The sequence below is a fragment of the Dromaius novaehollandiae genome, chromosome 9 (genome assembly GCF_036370855.1).
Source record: "Dromaius novaehollandiae isolate bDroNov1 chromosome 9, bDroNov1.hap1, whole genome shotgun sequence".
In the NCBI taxonomy this organism is placed as follows: domain Eukaryota; kingdom Metazoa; phylum Chordata; class Aves; order Casuariiformes; family Dromaiidae; genus Dromaius; species Dromaius novaehollandiae.
In genome coordinates, this window is record NC_088106.1 from 27,954,426 (window position 1) to 27,974,123 (window position 19,698).

Below are 19,698 nucleotides of genomic sequence, written 5' to 3' on the forward strand. Positions count from 1 at the left end.
CAATCAGCCATAAATTCCATTTTACAGTCCCAAATAGCTTCTACCAGCTTATACTAGCAGAGGGCTTTGTCCTTTGAAGAACATGCTGAGTTTGAATTTGTAGAATGCTTACAGTTCAGAAAAATAGCTGAAAAGTAGTTTTTTTTTTTTTAATTTAGTGTTTTACTACTGTTCTCAGAACATCTCACTACTCCCCTTTCAAGCTAGAGGAAAGTGAAATGAATTAACATGGAATAAAGGAATGTAGGGAAGGAAGAATCTAGTCATCTTTATGAAAGGTTCTACTCTACTCTTTATCTGTACTTGTTTACAACTTCTCTGCTTTGATATTGTAGCTTTTCCTCTGGGAAGTACCTGTTCTTTATAAATCACTAGAAAGTATATTGAGCATGTGACTTACCTAATTCACATGGGCTATATATTAACATCCGAAAATGAAATAATGGGTAATGCTGAAGGCTGTTATTTCTACATTTGTTGGAGCAACATCTGCTGCTGCTTTTATGAATGAAGAGTGAGGGCAGAGAAGTAAGACAGAAGTTGTTATTTAGGCAACAGAGGAAAATGGTAGCAGTCACGTTTGCAGCAGCATTCCTCCATCGCAACTGTGCTGTGCAGACTGGCAATACCACCACTCCCTCAGCGCTCCAGAGCACCTTGACTGCTGCAGCAATCCTCGTTGCAGACTAAAGCGTCAAAGCTTCTCCTTCGAAAGCATACATTCGGCCTTTACTTCTACAGAAAGTCCTAGAGCCCATTCATGGTAGAATTACACACGTGCAGTATTTTTAACACAGTTATGTAGAATGGGTGGAAGGAAGGATTTAGGTGCCTTTTAAGCAGGGCTTCTACCGGGGCCGAGGAGAAGCTCCTACTGTCCCAGATGCTAAAAAATCTGAAATCGTCATTTTTCAAACGTCCCATGCAGTTGCCGTACCGCACTGGCTGCGGTAGGTTTGCCTTCCTGCCAGAAGCCGAGACACCGATGCGTTTCAGTGCCGAGGGAGCGGTGTTTCACTGCAATTCCGACCTTCACACGAGCTGTGCCCCCGCGGGGCGCGCCGACCCGTCCGGCCCAGCTCCCGGAGAGCCGCGCCGCCGCGGGAGCCCCTCCGCCGGCAGCCTCGGCCGCGGGTCCCCCCAGCCCTCGCCAGGCACAAAATGGAGGCGGGGCGGCCCCGGCCGTTGGCAGCGCGCGCTCCCGCCGTTAGCACCGACCACAGCCGGCAGACGCGGGGGGGAGGGGCGGGGCTACCCGCGCCGAGCCGCAGAATGGATGCGTCCGAGCGTGCCCCCCTTCTTGGAGTGACGTTACCGAGTGCTAGCCAATGGCAGAGCGGCACCACCCCCGCCACGTGAGGGTGTCTCCCCCCGTCCCCCCTTCCCCCGGGTCACAGCACAGCTGGGGGCGGGGGAGCCCCGCGCCCCTCCCACTCGCTGCCTCCCCCCGCCCCCGAGACTGTTTGTCCTCGCACGTGCGCCGCGTCACGTGACAGCGAGGGAACCCGGCCCCCGCGAGTGTCGTCCGAGCCGGAGCGGAAGTCCGTGGCATCTATGGTTTCGGGGGAGGGAAGACTGTCCTCCCTTCTCTATGGTCGCGCTGGCTCCGCGGGGCCGATGGGAGGCTGGCGGACTGTGTACATTTTTCCCTCATTACCTCACTATCAGGGAGGAGGCTGCCGGGATAGCGGCGGACCTTCCCTCGGCCTCGCTCCAGTCCGCCAGCTCCCCGCGCTGCCCGGCGGCCCTGGGAAGCCCGGCGCCCGGCCTGGCTGCGGCGGGCGCTGCCCTCCTCCCCCGCCCGCCGGGCCCGCTTCTCCGGAGAGCCCCCGCCCCGGCCCATGGCTCCATGAAGCGGGAGAAGAAGGAGGCGGCGGCGGCGGGGAAGCAGCGGCAGCGGCGGCGGCTGGGCTGAGGCGGAGGAGGGAGAAGCCGCGTCCGGCCCCGGGCGGGAACGGAAGGTGGGGGAGGGGGTCACGGGGGGGCTGCGGGGGGGGCACCGGGGGCGGCACCGGCGGGCGGGAAGGGGTTAACGGGGGTGCCCCCCCCCCCCCCCCGCCTGGCGCTCCGCGGCCCCGGGCGCCCCCTGGCGGCGGCGGCGCGTCCGCGCTCCCGTTGCCGGGCGGGCCTGGGCCGCGGCGGCTCCTCGACGGGGCCCCCCGGCGGCGGCGGCCTCGCCCCACGCGCTGGGAGGGCTCGGTGCGCGGGGCCGCGGCGTCGCGCGGGGCGAGGAGCCTCTGCCCTGCCGCTCCGCCGCCCCCGGCAGCCGCGCTGCCTCCGGGCTCTCGTCAGGGCAGGTACAAGCCTGGCCGCTCTCCTTCACCCTACCAGGGCGTTGGGGGCATCGGGGCTCCCCCCCCCCCCCCCAAAATGCTGCCCCGTGTCGCCTGGAGCCCTCGGGTCTGTCACGAAGTACCGGGCTCCGGCCCCTTGTGAGTCGAGTGTCTCGTTGGTTGTTCGGTTTTATATTTGCTGCTGGAACACGTCGCTTTGTACCGAAGTTTCCTTCCTGTGAAGGATAAGTGAGGAGACAGACAGCAGAAGGCCTCCCGCGGCTCGGCAGTGGTGTGCAGCCTGCTTTGTTAGGGCAGTTCTGCCGCCTGCAGCAGCTGATACGGTGATAAATGTCCAAGAGCTGTAGAAGATCCTTTCTGCCCCCTCCAAGTCTTTAATTTAAAATGAAGAGTTATGGTTTCAAAAAAATAAATGACTTTCTTCCTAAATGGACATAGCCCACAGGGACAACTTGGAAAGGGTCATCTATCTCAGCAGCTGTCACTGAAGCATTATAGCATAACTTTCAAGAGGTACTGAAAAATTACATGTTTCCTTTGTCCAAGTTATCCTTTTCTTTGTGGTTATGAAGGTAGAGATCAGAGCGAAATGAGTAATTTTCATTTTGTCTTCTTAATTTTTCCTTATGCTGATTATCTTTCTAAAACCTCGCGCTTAAACACTCTTAAGCGTTTTGTTTTGAGAGACATCATCTACATGTCTCATGCTAGTTCTGCTTCAGCTTGGGGTTGTATCACACGATGGCTAAAGAAACTTCATGGATAAAGTTTAGATTCTTTGCATGTGCAGAGAAGGAAGGGGGATGCCATAACAAGAATTTATGTCGGTAGTGTTCCCCCCTGCCCCCGTGTGTGTGTTCTCGGTTCACCCATCAGTTAAATATTTGGAAGAGTTGGAGGGATGATCTAGTGGCTAAAGTAGTGGCGTGGCTCTCAGGAGGCCTGAAGTTGGGTTCCAGTTCTTCATGGTATCCTAGGTGATGGAAGTGTCTGCTCTTCGAGCCCTGTTTGACAGACAGGGATCTGTTCTCCCCTCCTTTTGTGTAATGTCATCATCACCATGAGATCTATACTTACCTGTGCAAGTTCTTACCGTTGACTCGTGGTCCTTATCTGTTACATTCATTTCGTTTTTTGCTGCATAGACTCTCCTCCCTGTGTTGGTTCCACCCTCTTCTGTGATGCGCGAGGCAGCGCATTCTGTTGTTTTCTCTTCTCCGCCATTACCACTTCCCTCCGCTCAGGCTGTGCTCGGTCTTCAGCGCTTTCTCTTCTGTATGTCCTGGCTGTGTACTCGAGATGTCTACCTGCGGGCACCGCTGACTTTGTCTTAGAAAGTAAATGCAGGTTCTGGTTCTTGGGGTTGCTGTGTTTGGGTCTGGGAAATGGTCTGTTGTTTAGAAAATGCTTGTTCAGTGTTTGTAGCTTCTCTTCGTGTCTTGATTAGGCCAGAGCTAAGTTGGGGGAGCACACCTGGGAGTCCAAACCAGGTGGTGCAGTGCAAAGTTGTTGTTACTCTTCCGCTGAGAATGAGGAAGGGAAATGCTTCTGTGGTGGTGGAGTAGTAGATTGTGCCACTGATGCAGAGACATTAACCAAGGGGGAATGGGTGATCCAGAAAAGTAGTAAATGGGATATATCTATAGTCCGAAGGCCCCCCCCTTTTTTCCCCCAATTACACTTCCCTTATGAGAAGACTGCCTTCCACTTTTTTGTGATGAGCTGCCTGGTTTGGTTTTTTTTTTTTTAATACTCGGTAAGCCTCACCTTTGTAAGTATGATTTCATGGCATGTATACTTCTTTCCTGTATAAAAACTCCCACTCTGCTGATTTGATCTTAGTTCTGTGCTTAGCTGCGAGTTGCAGGGGTTTTCCCCCCTCTTTTTTACAGACAAACCCTTCTGACACCTTAGAAAAAGCAAGGAAATGACTGTTGATTTTTTCACCTGCTGTAACTGTTCTGTGTGTTGCTTTTTTTTTTTTTCTTTCTGCCAGGATTCTGCAGTGCTCCAGGCAGCAAGTTTTGAATCAGGATGGGAAAAAGACGCTGTGTTCCTCCACTTGAGCCCAAGCTGGCAGCTGGCTGTTGTGGGGTAAAGAAACCCAAATTGTCTGGGAGTGGAACCCACAGTCATGGGAATCAGGCCACAACTGTACCAGGCTCCAGTTCAGGTCCTCTTCAGAACCACCAGCATACAGACGGGAATAATGGAAGGGAGAACGTATCTGACTTGACTTTGGGTCCAGGAAATTCCCCAATTACTCGAATGAATCCCACTTCAGGAGCTCTGAGCCCACTTACCCGGCCCAATGGAACTGCCAACAGTACCAAGAACCTGGTGGTGACAGCGGAGATGTGCTGCTACTGCTTTGATGTACTCTACTGTCATCTCTATGGTTTCCCTCAGCCACGACTTCCTCGATTTACCAATGACCCCTAGTGAGTAAATCCACGTGCGGGAGGAAAGCTGAGGAACCAGCACCTAGAGCTGTGATTTGATTGGGGAGGGAGAAGGGTTTTCTCTGGGGAACAGGAAAACTGGTATGCAGGGGGGGAAGGGGGACATTCTGCTGCTTGCTTGGTCTATCAGAAACAAAAAGGTATGCTGTAAAGTGGATGAAAGAGTAAAAATATTCTGTTGTATTTGTTGATGGAAGCATGTGGAGCTTTGAAGAGTGGTGGCAAGTGGAGAACAGGCTTAACTCTACAGAAAGAGAGCCAGGCTAACACACAAGAAAGGCTGGTGCTTCTTCAGCTCCCCGTCTGGTGTGCTGCCTGAGATGGTGCATACTGTATCGAGGAGCGCAAACCCACTTCGCAATAATGCTTTGTTAAAGTTGGCTCCCTTCTTTGTAACAAGATCTCTGGCTCTGGAAGAAACTAACTGTGCCACGCCTATCATGAGATTGTGCGAAAAAGAGTGAGTGAAACTGAAATTAGAATGTTTTCAGAAAACAGTAAAATAATGTAACTAGTTTGGAGGGAGATCAACTTCTAATGCCAGGCACTAAATTTGTGAAGGGTCGAGGGAAGAGACTTCCTTCGGCTAGCAGCCCGGAAGGGAATAGATTAAGAAGTTGAGAGAAGTGAAACAAATGGTGAGCTAGTGAGAATTGGACAACGATGCTCACAAGGATGTTTGGTAGCCCAAGTTAATGGGTTTAGCGGGGAGGGAGAACAAAAATTTGCTAGTTGTGAAACTGAAAATGTGGCTGTATTATGGAGATAGTGCTAGCTGGACTATACAGGGAGAAGTGGAGAGTAAACATTCAATGACAGTATCAGGGTTAAGAACAAAAGAGGTCTGTATGAGGAGACAGGAGGTGGATTTGTGAAGATGTTACTCAGGCATTTCACTTTGAGATTTAGCTAATGCTTCTCTGAGGGTTGAATGTGTAGATGTGGAAGTGTTAATGTTGTTAAAATGTTGGGTGGAAGACTTGTATGAAGATCAATGACAGATAGACCTTCTGATCCTTCTTGAGGGGCCCACTCCAGGACAACAGATAAAATAAGTTGTTAACATCTTTAACTTAATGAATTTTAAATTGATGCAAAGGGACAATGGCTAAACTGTTCAAGGATTTATTCTGTGTATTGAACGTCTCCCCACTTTATCGGCTGTTGGTGTGCAATCAGCCAGACGTAGGTTGTGCATCCATGCAGCCATTATCCTAGCAGGGTTATGGACACACGTTCTGAATGCTGCTGTGGACTAAGATGTGTAATATTGCAAATACGAGTGAATGGGGAAACACTCTGGACCAGAATATAGCATAGGTCCAGGGGCTCCCCAGACCTAAATGTTTCTGCTGATGTTTTTCATACCTGATCTAATTAGGCTCCTTTTAGAAAAGGACACATTAGTATATTTACTATTTTGTTGCTTGAAACACAAAGCAATTTTGTTCTATTCTTAAATCAATAAGGGATGTAATTTTATATTGCTTCAATATTTTGGCCTTGATGGATATTTCTAGCTGGCTTTTGTTGTTTCTGTTAACTAGTTTCAAAAAAGGGTATTCTTTCAGGAATCTCAATTGTTTAAATTTTATGCCCAGATTTAAAAAGTTTAAAAGCCTTCAATGGGTGTTCCTGTGCTGATGATTTAAGTCTCTTAGATCAGCACTCCGTAACAAAACTAACTCTTCTTTTCTTTTCTTTTTTTCTTCCCCTCTGTGCAAATGCCTACGTGTTTTTTCTTGAGTTTCAGCATTTATGCTGTTGCTTGTAGCAAATAGTTGTATGAACTCCAGGGAAAAGCAGGGGTTTGGCTTTCTTGTAGAGCAGCGCACTGGGATGGTACTGTCACATTTGAGACTGATGGAGTGCACTTCAAGCCAAACGTTATCAAATATAAGATAAAGCAACGTGAAAGTACATAAACAATTTGCACTGTTGTCCTTTGTAACATGGTTAGTGTCACTGTGAGAGCTATTGGAACAAACCAAAGCTATATACCAGCAGTAGCCAAACTGTCTGGAGAGACAGAAGAGAGACAGATGGAGGGAAAAGAAAGATGCACAGGTTTGTCCCCGCCTGTTTCTTAGATAAAGATCTCTTAAGTTTGTGCTGAACCTTAAAGTAAATGTGGAGGTAGTAGTGAAGGTCAGGATCCTGCATAAACAGTGTAATAACAGAAACATAGAAGTTCAGTGTTATGACTTGAAAGCCATAGGTAATTCCGGTTACCAGCTTGAGAGGATACGCACATGGACAACAATTTGGATGGGAATTAAGGAGCTGACAGCTACCTGCAGAGTAGGGGAGCTTTTATACATGTTAGCAATGAGGTTCACAAATCAACGTTGAGAATGTGACATTGCAGGACTCAGAGTTATGCGTGAGTTAACTTGCTAAAGGAAAAAAAAAATCCCTTTGCTATTTAGGTTATTGGAAAAAATGGCAGTTTTGTACTGGATTGGCATATAAATAGTTAATTAGTTACTTCTTCCACTTCAGTGTTTCAGTCTTTGATTTTTTTCAACAGTAATCTTACAAACTGGTACTAAAACTATGTCATACGAGCTTCTAGTTGCCATGTAGGACAAATAATACTTGCATCATTAAATCTATACCTTAAGTAACAGGTTTTCCCCTTGTACAGGCTGGATTCTGATTTGAACAAACTATATTTTGTTACTTTAAAATTCCCTTTATCGTTGCAATTGGAGAAGCTAGTTTTTAGCTGCTGAAAATCTCCTATCCCAAGCTCAACAAACTCTCATGGAAGGCACGTAAATAGGATATTGTGGCTGGGGGAGAAATGGTTTACATAATCCATTTCAAATATGACTGAAAGTATAGGTAAGTGATATTGGATGAATATGGGTAAAAGATTACTGTGATTTTTCTTAATACATGTGGGAAATGGGAATGGGATATGGAACATAGTTATTATGTGAGCTGCACCTGCAGTTTGCCAAGTTCATTTATTCCTCAGATACAGAAAGAAACATGTTTCCTACAATGAAAAACTTTATAATACTGAAATTTTATATACCTCTACAAAATTATACACGTTTTTTATGCCTTGGTGGTTATGACCATAGTGAAAAATTATTAAAAACGTGCTATCTTTGAAAACATGACAGCCTTCTAAATGTAATTGTCTTGTCCTTTCTGGTAATATCTCTTCTATTATAGATGCATAAAGCTGTGTCACAGCTCAATGGAAACTTTTTTTCTTTTTTAAGGGGAAAGAGGTGAATTGGATATGTGAACCTGTAATTTGAATCCAAGAAGAGAAGAAACTGACTTAGATTTGTATTCTGTCAATGGTGATTTCCATTCTCTCCCTTCCCTTTTCTATTTGGGATAAATGTCACATGGGCTAAGTAGTGGTTCCAAAACTTTAATTAGATTAAGCTAAATTTCCACTGGGCTTGTGACAGTACTGTTTCTCATAAATGTTCTTTGTAAGTTTAGTATCTTTTTCTGGTAAGTTTTTGAATCTCTCTTGTGCTTTGTTTCTGTCTTCTATTACAACACATGATAGGGGGATGGTAATATAGAGGAATGATATCCTGAAAGTGCCTTGAAGTTTTGTTGGAAAACTAGAACAGTAAATCCTCTGTCTTTTTGGTTGGCCAACCATAAGGTGGCTGATGGTTGTGGAAGAATGTTTCAGCTTCCTCTGTGGGGGAAGTTCTTCACAATTATCACCTGAGGGCTGTTTGTTTGTTTGGGCAGTATTTCTGCCTTTGGTCACTGTTGATAACTAGGTCCTGAATAATGGGTATATCCTATGATCCAGTATTTTAATTCCATTGTTGCTGTGGGGAGCATCATTGGGCACTGCTTTGTGACTACAATTTAAATAATCATCTAACTACTTAAACATAAGAAGCTGTGTTGCCTTTACTGGAGAAATCATCTCCTCTTCATGTTATTTTTGTTGCCTGACCAGAATCTATTAGTACTTTTGGTAATGTTCACTGCAACAAAAATACATTGCTTACGATAGCTTGAAGAATTTGAACAAAGTAATTTTCTGTGCTCTGGTATAGAACCAGTCCTTCTGTGTTCATATTTTACAACTCTTGGCAATATTTGTTTAATTTCAGAAAATGATTTTCTTAAGACTGTGTTTTGTATCATTTTTGTTATCTTTTAAAGTTCAATCAGAAATCCACAGAGTCATGTTTAGAATCACCGACGGCCAGCTTTATGAGGTTTGACAACTTTCTCGTTTATGCTGGGATTAGGAACTACCACTTACTGTATTCAGTACTGTCATCTGAAAAAATAAGATCAGCTTCCCTGCTTTTAGAATTAGATCAGCATCATCGGTTGCCTTGCACGATTTTCCAGATGTTCAGACATTCTTGTAAATCTGTAACCACTAGTGTCCTTTCTTTACTGTTTCTCTCTACCACTGTTTGCAATTTCCCTCACTTCTGTAGAAATGAATGTATAACACTTAATAATCACAGGGTTTTTTGTTTTGGTTTGGTTTGGTTTTTTTTACCTATTCACAGAACTCTATTGAATGCTGCTGTTCTGAACTTGCCGGTTTTGTCTTAATTATGGCTTTTTGCTTATTGGGTTTAAATGAGCCTGCTAATTTTTCGTATTTGAGAATCTATTGTTATATCTGTAAATTCATGATAGTAGTGGGGGAAGATACAAATCTCTGCGGGATGTTTGAGTAGGAACAATATAGTGATTCGGATGTCTATTCAACAGGAGAGAATTTGTTTAAATATAAATCAAGTATAAGATAAGCAAAAGGGGATGTGAAGACAGACTGAGCTGAAGGAATGGACCTGGAATTTGGATCCTCATGGAAATAAATCAGGAAAAAAAAATAGGTTTGCTTTTTATCTGTTAGGAAAAAAAAAACTTTTATCACAAACCTGAATTATAGATGCTTTGTAGAATGCTTGGGGATTTTAGGTTCAAAGGTACTACTATAAATAACTAATCTTATTTGCTACACCTATATTAATTTCAGTATGGGTTGTCATGTAAACTAGTGGATGCTACTAAGTGAGACCATTACTCGCAAAGGTAATCTGTGGGGTTAGATAACTGTACTACTCATCAGAAAACAGCTCGGAGTCTGTCCAGGAAGGTTTTGGAAACTGGTGGAGAGAAAGGAATACGATGAAAATGTTGGGGGAGGTTGTTTCTTGCATTTAGGGGGGTATTTTTGCTAGATTACAGGTGAAAAAAAATGCATACTGGGGTTTATTAGAGAGGAGTAGAGAAAGCAAATGCATGCACACCCGCTCCCCTTAGCCAGGAAATACTTCTAGAGGCTGGAGTATTTCTGTCTTTTTCCCTTTCCAGTCCGCTCTTTGTGACGTGGAAGACGGGGCGAGACAAGCGGCTTCGTGGCTGCATCGGGACCTTTTCAGCCATGAATCTTCACTCAGGACTCAGGGAATATACATTAACCAGGTAATTACGTTGAAAATGAAATAAATCTGAAATCAGTTTAATTTGCTGAAGATCTATAAGGATTCAAGGTTGAGAGATTTTATTGGATTGACATAGGTTCAATTTAATACGGTTCACAATAAAATAAACCTGAGAATTGTATGGTAGTTAGGGTGAAGTAATACATCGGGATTTAGTGGAGCAGCTTTGCAGCAGGTGAATTTTGGTTGACTTTTTAAAGCTAATGTCAAATCTGTCCTGCATACTAATACTTTTGACATCTCACATAGCACATAATTTCTCTCCAACTGCATTCAGTCGAAGACAGTGTAAGGAACCTTGCACTACGGTTTGCATATTACAGTTCATTAGATTGCGAATAGATGCAAACCACTTTCTCTGTGGTAACCAAGATAAAAATGTTTCACAGAGGCATAATCAAAACTGAATTAACCACCGTAATCTCTGAAAGGCCCAAGTGTGGGGCATAATTGAGCATTTCACATTTTGATGTGATATTTGGTGTTAGGCAATATATCTTCTGTTCCCTTTAGTGCACTTAAGGACAGCCGATTTCCCCCCCTGACCCGCGAGGAGCTGCCCAAACTCTTCTGCTCTGTCTCCCTCCTCACTAACTTTGAGGATGCCAGTGACTACCTGGACTGGGAGGTGAGAACAGGTGCATTTGGAACTCTGCATCACTCTCTCGTTCCGTTCGGGTTCGGGTTAGTACATGGTAATGTGTCTCCTTCGTTACAGGGGTGTATGGGCGTTGTAGCTGGGAATCGAAGAAGTGGGGGTGGGACACTGGAAGGGAGGAAGATGGTGGGCTAACAGTTTGGTTTTGGTTGGGTGGGGATCTGAGTGGGAATAAAGGGGAAACAAGAGTTTTATGGATTTGGCCCAACAGGAGATAGGTCTAGATATATATGTAAACGTAAGTAGAAGCCTGGGAAGTATTCTAGTGCTGTGAATAGAAACTGGGAATAAAAGTAGTAGTTAAGACCTAAGGTGTGGATGAGTTTTAGCACGTTGTACATGAAAATGTATTTAGTTTAAGAAGGATTAAATAGACTTTGGGCATGGCTCTTGTGTAGAGATTCTTGTCTTTCTGGGCCAGGGTAAGAGATGGAAAACTATCCTGTCTGAAGTCTGTACCTGACTTGCTTCAGGAGAAATGGCAGGGAGACTGGTTGGGCTGGTCTGGGAAAGGAGGCAGAGGGCCTTTGCACTGTTGTTAGGAGAGCTGCTCAGTAGGCCTGCCTGGCAAGGACTGAGAGAGGGGAGGAAAATATCCTTTACCCGGGCAAAAGCTATAGCCAAACTGGCCAGTGAGACAGAGGTACAGCAGTGTTGTGATAATAACAAATCAATCATGGACTTGGTCCTAGCAAACACTTCTTATTTGGCTGTTCATTTCCATCTATAGGTTGGGATCCATGGGATCAGAATAGAGTTCGTCAATGAGAAAGGTGTCAAACGCACAGCCACGTATTTACCTGAGGTTGCTAAGGAACAAGGTGGGTTTGAGATGGCAGCCAAACATATCAGTGCATTTTGCACAGAACTGGGTAACTTAAATCTGTGGATTTTGGATTTGGATTGCAATACTTTCCTCATAGTAATGCCAGGGAGCCACCAGGCTTAATCTGGATAACTGACACCTGATACAGCTGCTGTTGGGTTTTCATCTGGCCTTTCTCTCATCCCACATCCATGCACAGTTGTATCTTAGTGTAAACATGTTCTAGGGCTTAAGAAATAGAGGATCTCAAAGTATGGACCTTCCAGCTTCATTCAGCACTGCATCTTTCCTCTTCTATGTTTCTCCCACCAACTAGGATAACTGCAGGCTGCACAGCACCAACAGGAGAGTCCCTTTCCTCCTCATTCTTGCTAAAGTAGCGCCCTCCAGATGAGGGCAGGAAACAGGGCCCCACTGGAGCACACTTCCCACTCAAATTAGTAGTGGTCACCATGGTAACTGCTCAAAATATTGCCTCCTTTCCTCCACCTAGCAGAGTGGAGTTGTCGCATCCTCCTGGCTCTGGGGCAAAAGACTAAGGTAGGAATTTTAACTCTGATCTCTCACATAGCAGTGCACTGCGCTATCACTAGAGCATCAGGCTGATCCCAGTTTGCTAAGTATTATTTTATTTTAAGGCTTAGAGAGCTAAACTTGAGTGCCACGCGGTAAAACAGTTTGGGGTGCCTGCAACAGAAGCAAGGTGCAGACCTTCATAAGAACAGAGGTTGTATGAAAAATGTTCCAATAGGAGTTAAAAAGAGCTGATACATGCAGATAGTGTGCATGCATAAGGCTATGTGTGTCCAGTTCACCTTTGGTATTTATAAAGCTCATTTTCCTGTTTTTGTAGTTTGCTTCTCTAGAGGCCTTTTATATATCTGTTTTGTTTTTCAAGCTTCATTTTTATATTGAAAATGTCCCTTGCTTTTATTTTTCAACAGACTGGGATCAGATCCAGACCATAGACTCCTTACTCAGGAAAGGTGGCTTTAAGGCTCCGATTACCAATGATTTTAGGAAAACAATTAAACTCACCAGGTTAGCCAATGTTTCAGTCTTTTTACATTTTTATTTTGTAGTGATTTATGGGTAATGTAAGTTATTTCTGTTTGACATTAGTTGTTACACTTCTTTCAGATGAGAAATGTAGGCTGAAAGGCAACATTGTAAATGTTATGTAAGGTAAATAACATATATGGATGAAGTGTAACGTGTTCAGTCCACAGAGGAGCAAAGTGACCGTTTTTTTTCCTCAGAGAAGTGTCACTTTTTTTTTTTTTAATATAATCATCCACATGAAAGATCAAAGGAGGCCAAACCTTTGAAAGTTGTCAAGGTTTATTCTGCATCTTTACAACAGACTTCCTTTTCTCATTCTGTTCCTCTGCGGGTGCTGTAGCTATTTGGAGGTGACAGCTCTCTTGAAACCAAACCACTCTAAGCTGGCTGATTTTTCAGAATTTGCTTGCTTTTCCATACACCCAGCTGTCCTGCTGGTTCAGGTCCCTTTATGTTAGTAAAAATTGGGACATTCTGCTTTTGTCTAGAAACACCATGATTTTTCAGGTCGCTCCTTACCTCTGGAGAAATGAGGTAGAAATGCAGGAGATGAGGGGGTTTAACAGGAGAGGACAGGATGAAGTTTTTCAGTGAAGCCTGGTGTAACATGGGCTTTACGGCAAAATGGTTGTGAGCTCTGCTATCTGTTGTATGCTACGCTCAGAAGCACACCTACCTCTCGTCTTGGCATCTCTGGTCTCCCAAAAAGACTTTGTTCTGTGGATTCTGATTGCACAACATAGACTAGGCACATGCACTCTTTAGTAAACCTCCCTTTACCTGGTTCTCCATCTTGCTTTTGCTAGCCTTTCAAATATGAAGATCACCACAGAAGTAAATAATACTGAAATACTGTTTGTTTTGTCTCTGAAACTTTAAGTCATCTTATTACAGCAAACATTGCACACCTTTTTTCACAGCAAGCAGATAAAAAGAATACAGACTGATAGTTTGCTTTCTGTGTGCCCAAACTGCCTCTTCAGGAGTCACCTTAACTATGATTGCCTCAACTTTTGGGACACTGAAGCATATCTAATTCAAGCTTAGAAAGGTTCTCTCTCCAGACTGGTTATCTATCCAGACTACTGCATGGGATGATACAAACAAAGTATTTTTTGAAGTTAGTGAGTGCTTCTTTGTCATTATTGGCTGTGAGCTAAAAGGTGATATGGGATGAACGTTTTTATGTCTAGTCTTTTCATATTGCATAATCTGTTTACATTTTTTTATTCTTACACTGTTTCCATAGGTACCGCAGTGAGAAGGTGACAATCAGTTATGCAGAATACATGGCTTCCCGTCAGCATTGTTTCCAGAATGGCACTCTTCATGCCCCCCCCCTCTACAATCATTACTCCTGACACACGGCTGCATGACCAGTCCCACCCCCCAGTTGCTGCCAACGGCTATGACATCATTGGGGCAGATGCCTCCTCTTCCTGGTCCAGTTACTTCTATTACTGCACCATTTTATGATGCTAGCTTCCGTTGCCAAGTCTGCCTTCCAGCTGACCTGGGGGGAAGATGAGAGCATGACAGAACTTGAGGGGCCCAAGCCTTATCTCAGCCTTCCCTCCAAACGGGGGTTCAGTTGGATTGGGGCTCCGTGTCTAGGAACTGTCGCGAGGTGCAGAAGACCTCTAGGAGTGGAAGTGCCACTTCAGATTGATCTGTTCTTGTGTGTTACTGACACTCTGGAAACTTGAGTTGTTCGTTGTGGAAGCCCCCCAGATCAAGTAGGAGCATTCCCCTGGCAGCCTGGGCAACGGAGTCCAACAAAACATTTTTTAGGTTATTTTTAATTTTTTTTAACCTCTGGTATCTGTTGTGTACCAAGAGCTGATTGCAGTCCCCACACATCGCAGGTGGACGTTATGATATGGGGAGGGTTGAACGTCTGGATAGCACCCCATCCTCATGGACAGAAAACTCTTAAAGATGTGAAGAACCTTTGGATGGTATTGTAGATGAATCCATTATTTAAGTAAACCCCAGAAGGTTTTAATTTACAGATCCCACTGTAGGTTGGATTCTCTAGAACTCCATTTGGTTGACAGTTTGCGGGGTCTTTAGACAGTGCTTTATAACGTAGCCTGCTATGAAATAGAATGCTGTTATGCCTGTAAGAGAGTAAATGTTAAATGCTGTTTACATGAAGGACAAGGTCCTTGGGTGTCCCTGCACAATCTTCTCTGTTACTGCTGTTACTACTAAGTTTTGTGTCCAAACACTTGTAACAGAGCCTGATTGGATTAGGGATGGGGAGGGATTTGCAGGGCATTGCCTGTAGTCATACCAGTGAGACTAGTGACTGAAATTTGTTTAACTTAAGCAAACAGTCTCGGGGACCTTCCTTTTTATAGGACAGCCACTTTCTCTCGGGTGACTATGGATCTTGAGAATTGTCAGTATTCCAGTTTATAGCAGGACTATGGAATAAAGCTGTGTAGTTTTGCTGGTAAGTTATTATCTTACACAGTTTAGTTGTTACCACATCAAGGCAATGAGGGGGGGAAATCTGTATTACCCAAACTGTATGAAACTCATGTGCATTGTGTATTTCTTCTCCCGTCATTGATGATTACAAGAAATACTCTCTTCTAAAAGGAAGGTATCAGTTATCCAGTTGTCATTCTTCAGAGTCATTGAGGGATGTCATAAGCTGTAAATTATGATGCCCTCTCAATGAGGTCACTGGATTTAAAAAATTGCACTTGATTTTTGCAAATATCTGAAGGGTCAGCAATGATGAGGAAAGAAAATATAAGTGCATAGCAGAGTAATGGCTATTTGGTTGCATATATCTTTAAAGTTTGTTTGTGTGTGGTAATGATGGCTTTTAAAGCTGGCTGGTGTTTAAGCCTGAAGTTCTGATGAGTTCTCCCCTGGCATTGCAGGGGATAGGTTGGACAGAAACCTCTAAACTGCATGCTGCTGCTCCTTCTGGTTCTAGCAAAGTGAACAGAATCCTGCAGTTTTGCTTCATAGTGGTGTCATGTTCTCCTACTGCTGGGGACAGAGATGTGAGGGAAAGGAGGGGGTCCTATTCTGGATAACTGTGCAATATCGACCCAGCTCTCCTCCTGTACTGGGTCATTCTTACAAATTGCCACTTTTCCCTTGTGATGTTGTTGAAAAGCAATTGAAGATTAAGGGATTGTTTCATGATTTCCTGCTGCTGAGAATAAATCAGTCTTGTTACAAACTCGAGTGGTTTGTAATTACTCTACCAGGTGCCGTGGAGTGATGGGGGAGGGTGGGGTCAGCTCTGGACATACTACTCACCTTTCAGCTGTCAAACAGTATGATACATAGGGCTACACTCATTACTGTTCAAGTGTTCTATGTTAGAATTTAATTTCTAAAAGGTTTTAAAAAAAGCAAAAAAATGGTGCTAAAACTTCACCCCTGAGCACGCTCAGTGAGACTGGTCATGCAGGCATATAGTGCCAGGCTTTTCAACTCTATTGTTTCTTTTTCAAATGTTTGCCCTGTTCTGTGTCTTCAACAGTGTATAGTGTTTTCCTGATTTCATTTATTTGAATAGGGGATGACTAAGGGGTGGGGTGGGGAGGGTTAGCTGTCATTTTTAAAGAACAGAATTTTAGGATTGAGTGACTTGGTTGGTTTAAGCCTGAAGTGGGCTGGATGGTTTTGGACTGGGGAGGCCTTATCCCCTCCCACTTCCATTTCCCCACTCAGTCTGTTTAAAAAAACAAAAACGCCTCTAAATATGTACCGTGTTCTTGTCTTTTTGCAGTGAGAAGAGGAGCTAGCAGATCAGAAACACTGGTCTGCTGCCTAAGAAACAGGCCCTCTCAGCTTTAGTCCCGTAAGGGTCCAGCTGTAAAAGTCAATCGAAAAGTGTGTTAATAGTTAAGCCATCTCAGAAAAATGTATGACAGGGACAGGTGGGTCTCAGAAATAATCCCATTTCTAGATCATTACATGGCAGCTATGCATAAGGATGAAAAGTAAACTAGAAACAAAATGCATTTTCAGTTGCCTAAAGATAGAGGCAAACAAAATCAATGACCAATGCAATTTTAGGAATTTCTCTGTGGTTACTTGGCTGGGACAGCAGGCTAGAACTGCTCTTTCTCAAAGCAGTTCTCACCTGGTTTGCTATGGATTTAACTCATCCTTAGTAGCAAGTGCCTTATGGTCTAGAAGGGCTTATTCTCATGACAACCACAGCTGAGAAATAATCTCACTGCAATTATGAATTGTCTTTGTTTTACAGTAAATACAGGAGAATGTCTTTGATCACTGGAGTCTGTCAGTGTTGGAATGTTTCCACTGTGAGGTTCTTAAATTTTTCTTCATAATGTTAAACAGTCAATCTCAACTGAGGCCATTTCAGTTTGGAAAGGTTTTGTCGTCAAAATATCACATATCTACGATTTATAAGAACAAAAATATTCTGTAAGAAAATCTAAGGGTTCATTTTAACCTTTGCACAGGATAATTTGTTTTCATAGTACACTAACATCTGCATTCTTCACTGACTATTAGTGCTGTTTTATGTTTGTATTCTGGAACCTACATGTTCTTTTTTTTTATTTTTTTGGTTAATTTATTTCCTTAAAGCAGGAGACCTCTTTTGACCTTCAGTGCAGAGATGTCAGACCAATTCTTTGTATTACACTTGGTTGCCTCCTACCTATATAATAACTTCTGAGTGTAAATAATTGAACTCTATCCTCTAATGAAGTATTGTAGAGAATAAATCATAATGGATAAAGATTATTTGTACTGTCCTCTTTATGTGGTTTCTCACAGCCTTTATGGGGAATAAGATGAAATCTGTCTCATCAAGAAAGATGGAAAATATACTACATCATGTATGAATACCAAGGCTCTAAATACCCTTTCGCATTCAGGACTAGGGAAGTGTTCAGCATGGGGTAGTAGCTCTCTGGGAGCACAAAAATAATCAGTCAGGCTTACTAGAAGAAAGTGGAAATAGTAAGAAAATTTAAAAAAAAAAATCTAAACACTTTTCATTATTAATGGTACAGCACGGTATCCTGAAGTACGTTCACCTGACAGTAACTCCTTCGGTTTTGATGAAGAAGTATATACAGCACATACATGCTGAATTCTGTAGCATACTAAAAATCCTGAATTTGTAAATCCAGTTTAAACTGCCAGTAGTGTTTTGTTTGTTTGTTTTTTGTCTTCAGGTCATCTTAAAAAAATAACTTCATTTCAGGAAAAAAAAAATCATCTTTTCAGATTTTTTGCTAACTGTTTGAATGTTTGCTTTGGGACAAGATCAATTGAATTATATAATAGTTTTGATATAAGTACCTCTGGCTTAAATATATTTTCCATACACTTTCAGGTTATTGCCCATTTCTGACCTATGGCAAGGATCCTACATTTCCTGTTCGTGGTTCTTGGGAAGGGCAGCCATGGCTATCAATGAAGAACAGGTATAAGACCAAAAAAAAAAAAAAAAAAGAAGTGTGTGTGTGTTGGAGGAGTGATTTGACTTAAATATGCCTGTGAAGCTCACTGACTTGAGGGCAACTCCAAAAAGCATGCAATCTACCAATCAGACTTCCCAGGAAGATTTAAGAAATGCAAGTAAGCAAAAAATAACTTTCAGTAAATATGCTTCTGGTACTAGTGAAGCTAGGAGGTAAATTCCTTAAGCAATATGAGTGGAATGAAAAGGACTCTGGCTAAGATGAATTTCATGTGACACTGATTTTAAATTCTGAAGTCAACCATAAAACTAGCATCCACTGTTGCCAGATAAGCTACCAAGCATATTCTTTCAACTCTTGTCAGTTAGAATACAGTGACTTATGTGTATATTTTCATGGCATATATATTACTTGATTTTTTGGATTTGTTTCACATTTAAACAGTCTGGCCTAAAATTTGTCCAGTATTTTTCATCAGAGGTTCTTTTACGCATGTTGTTTACTGTGACTGTAGTAACATTCAGCAACTCACTGTGAAGACGAGTTCAGGTCGAAGCAAGTATACACAAGACTGCATACTGAAATAGTTCAATCTCTGCTGAAGGTAGAGCACCAGGATAATTCTCCAGAAAACACTTTTTTCTGTTTTCACTTCTGTTTGAAATAATAAACAAGAATTACTCATTTAGCACTGACTTTCTTCTAAAAACAAGTTACAAAACGCGAGGAGAAACTTCTACAAGATATTTCAAATGACGATTACTTGCACATTTTTATTCAAAACTTAAAATAGAATTTTATTTTTGGACAAGGTTTATATTAAAAATTGTCTAACTGTGACCAAGAAATGCCCCTTCTCAAAGATAAAAATTAAAACCAAAACAGTTTTGCATGCAACTCAATCCATATTTATGCTGATTACTTCTGTAGTTTATAAGCATTGCTCTCAAACTGAATTGTAGTACATAGAACAGTGGGATACTGAGCTTTGTTCACAAACTGTTTCTGCTACAATTTGTGACAAGGTGAGCTTCGAATATGTTTTGATGATCACTCTCAAAACACAGTCCAGAAGACTACTGTTACCACGCTTCTTAAAATGAATATTTAACCCTATAAACTGATGATCAATACCCAGTCAAACCATAGTTTTTCTTTGAATATGGTTACCCTGACTACTTTTATAATCAGATGAATTCTGATGTAAATTATGTATTGTACAACCAGTCAATAATATTTTATGTTTAGATGTCATATATATGTATTAAACTTACCAGATTCTGCAATAGTCCTTTTTTACATTGAGGTTTATTATCATTTAATTATTTGATATATTAATATAACTGTATATTGCTAATATATGCTCATTCATTATAGTTTTGGGTATATAATTCTAAAAAAAGTAAAAATAAATGAAGGTAAAATGCTATGAAAACATAAACTTGAAGAATTGTACATAGATTTTTGTAATATAAATTATACTTGAAGAACACATT

At 42.7% G+C, this 19,698-nt stretch overlaps 1 protein-coding gene across 3 annotated transcripts; it reads left to right on the forward strand.

The window, feature by feature from the left end:
- Positions 1–1,603: 1,603 nt before the first annotated feature.
- On the forward strand, positions 1,604–17,513 carry AMMECR1L (AMMECR1 like). Of its 3 annotated transcripts, none has more exons than XM_064516985.1 (7): positions 1,604–1,961; positions 4,291–4,735; positions 10,091–10,201; positions 10,735–10,849; positions 11,610–11,700; positions 12,650–12,746; positions 14,017–17,513. In XM_064516985.1, the coding sequence occupies exons 2-7, from the start codon at positions 4,329–4,331 to the stop codon at positions 14,126–14,128; spliced, it is 933 nt and encodes a 310-aa protein (XP_064373055.1). In that variant the 5' UTR covers positions 1,604–1,961; positions 4,291–4,328; the 3' UTR covers positions 14,129–17,513. The 3 variants fall into 3 exon arrangements, with proteins under 3 accessions (XP_064373055.1, XP_025965481.2, XP_025965482.2); XM_026109696.2 differs by lacking the exon at positions 1,604–1,961 and adding an exon at positions 2,374–2,807; XM_026109697.2 differs by lacking the exon at positions 1,604–1,961 and adding an exon at positions 2,849–3,631.
- The last annotated feature ends 2,185 nt before the right edge of the window (positions 17,514–19,698 follow it).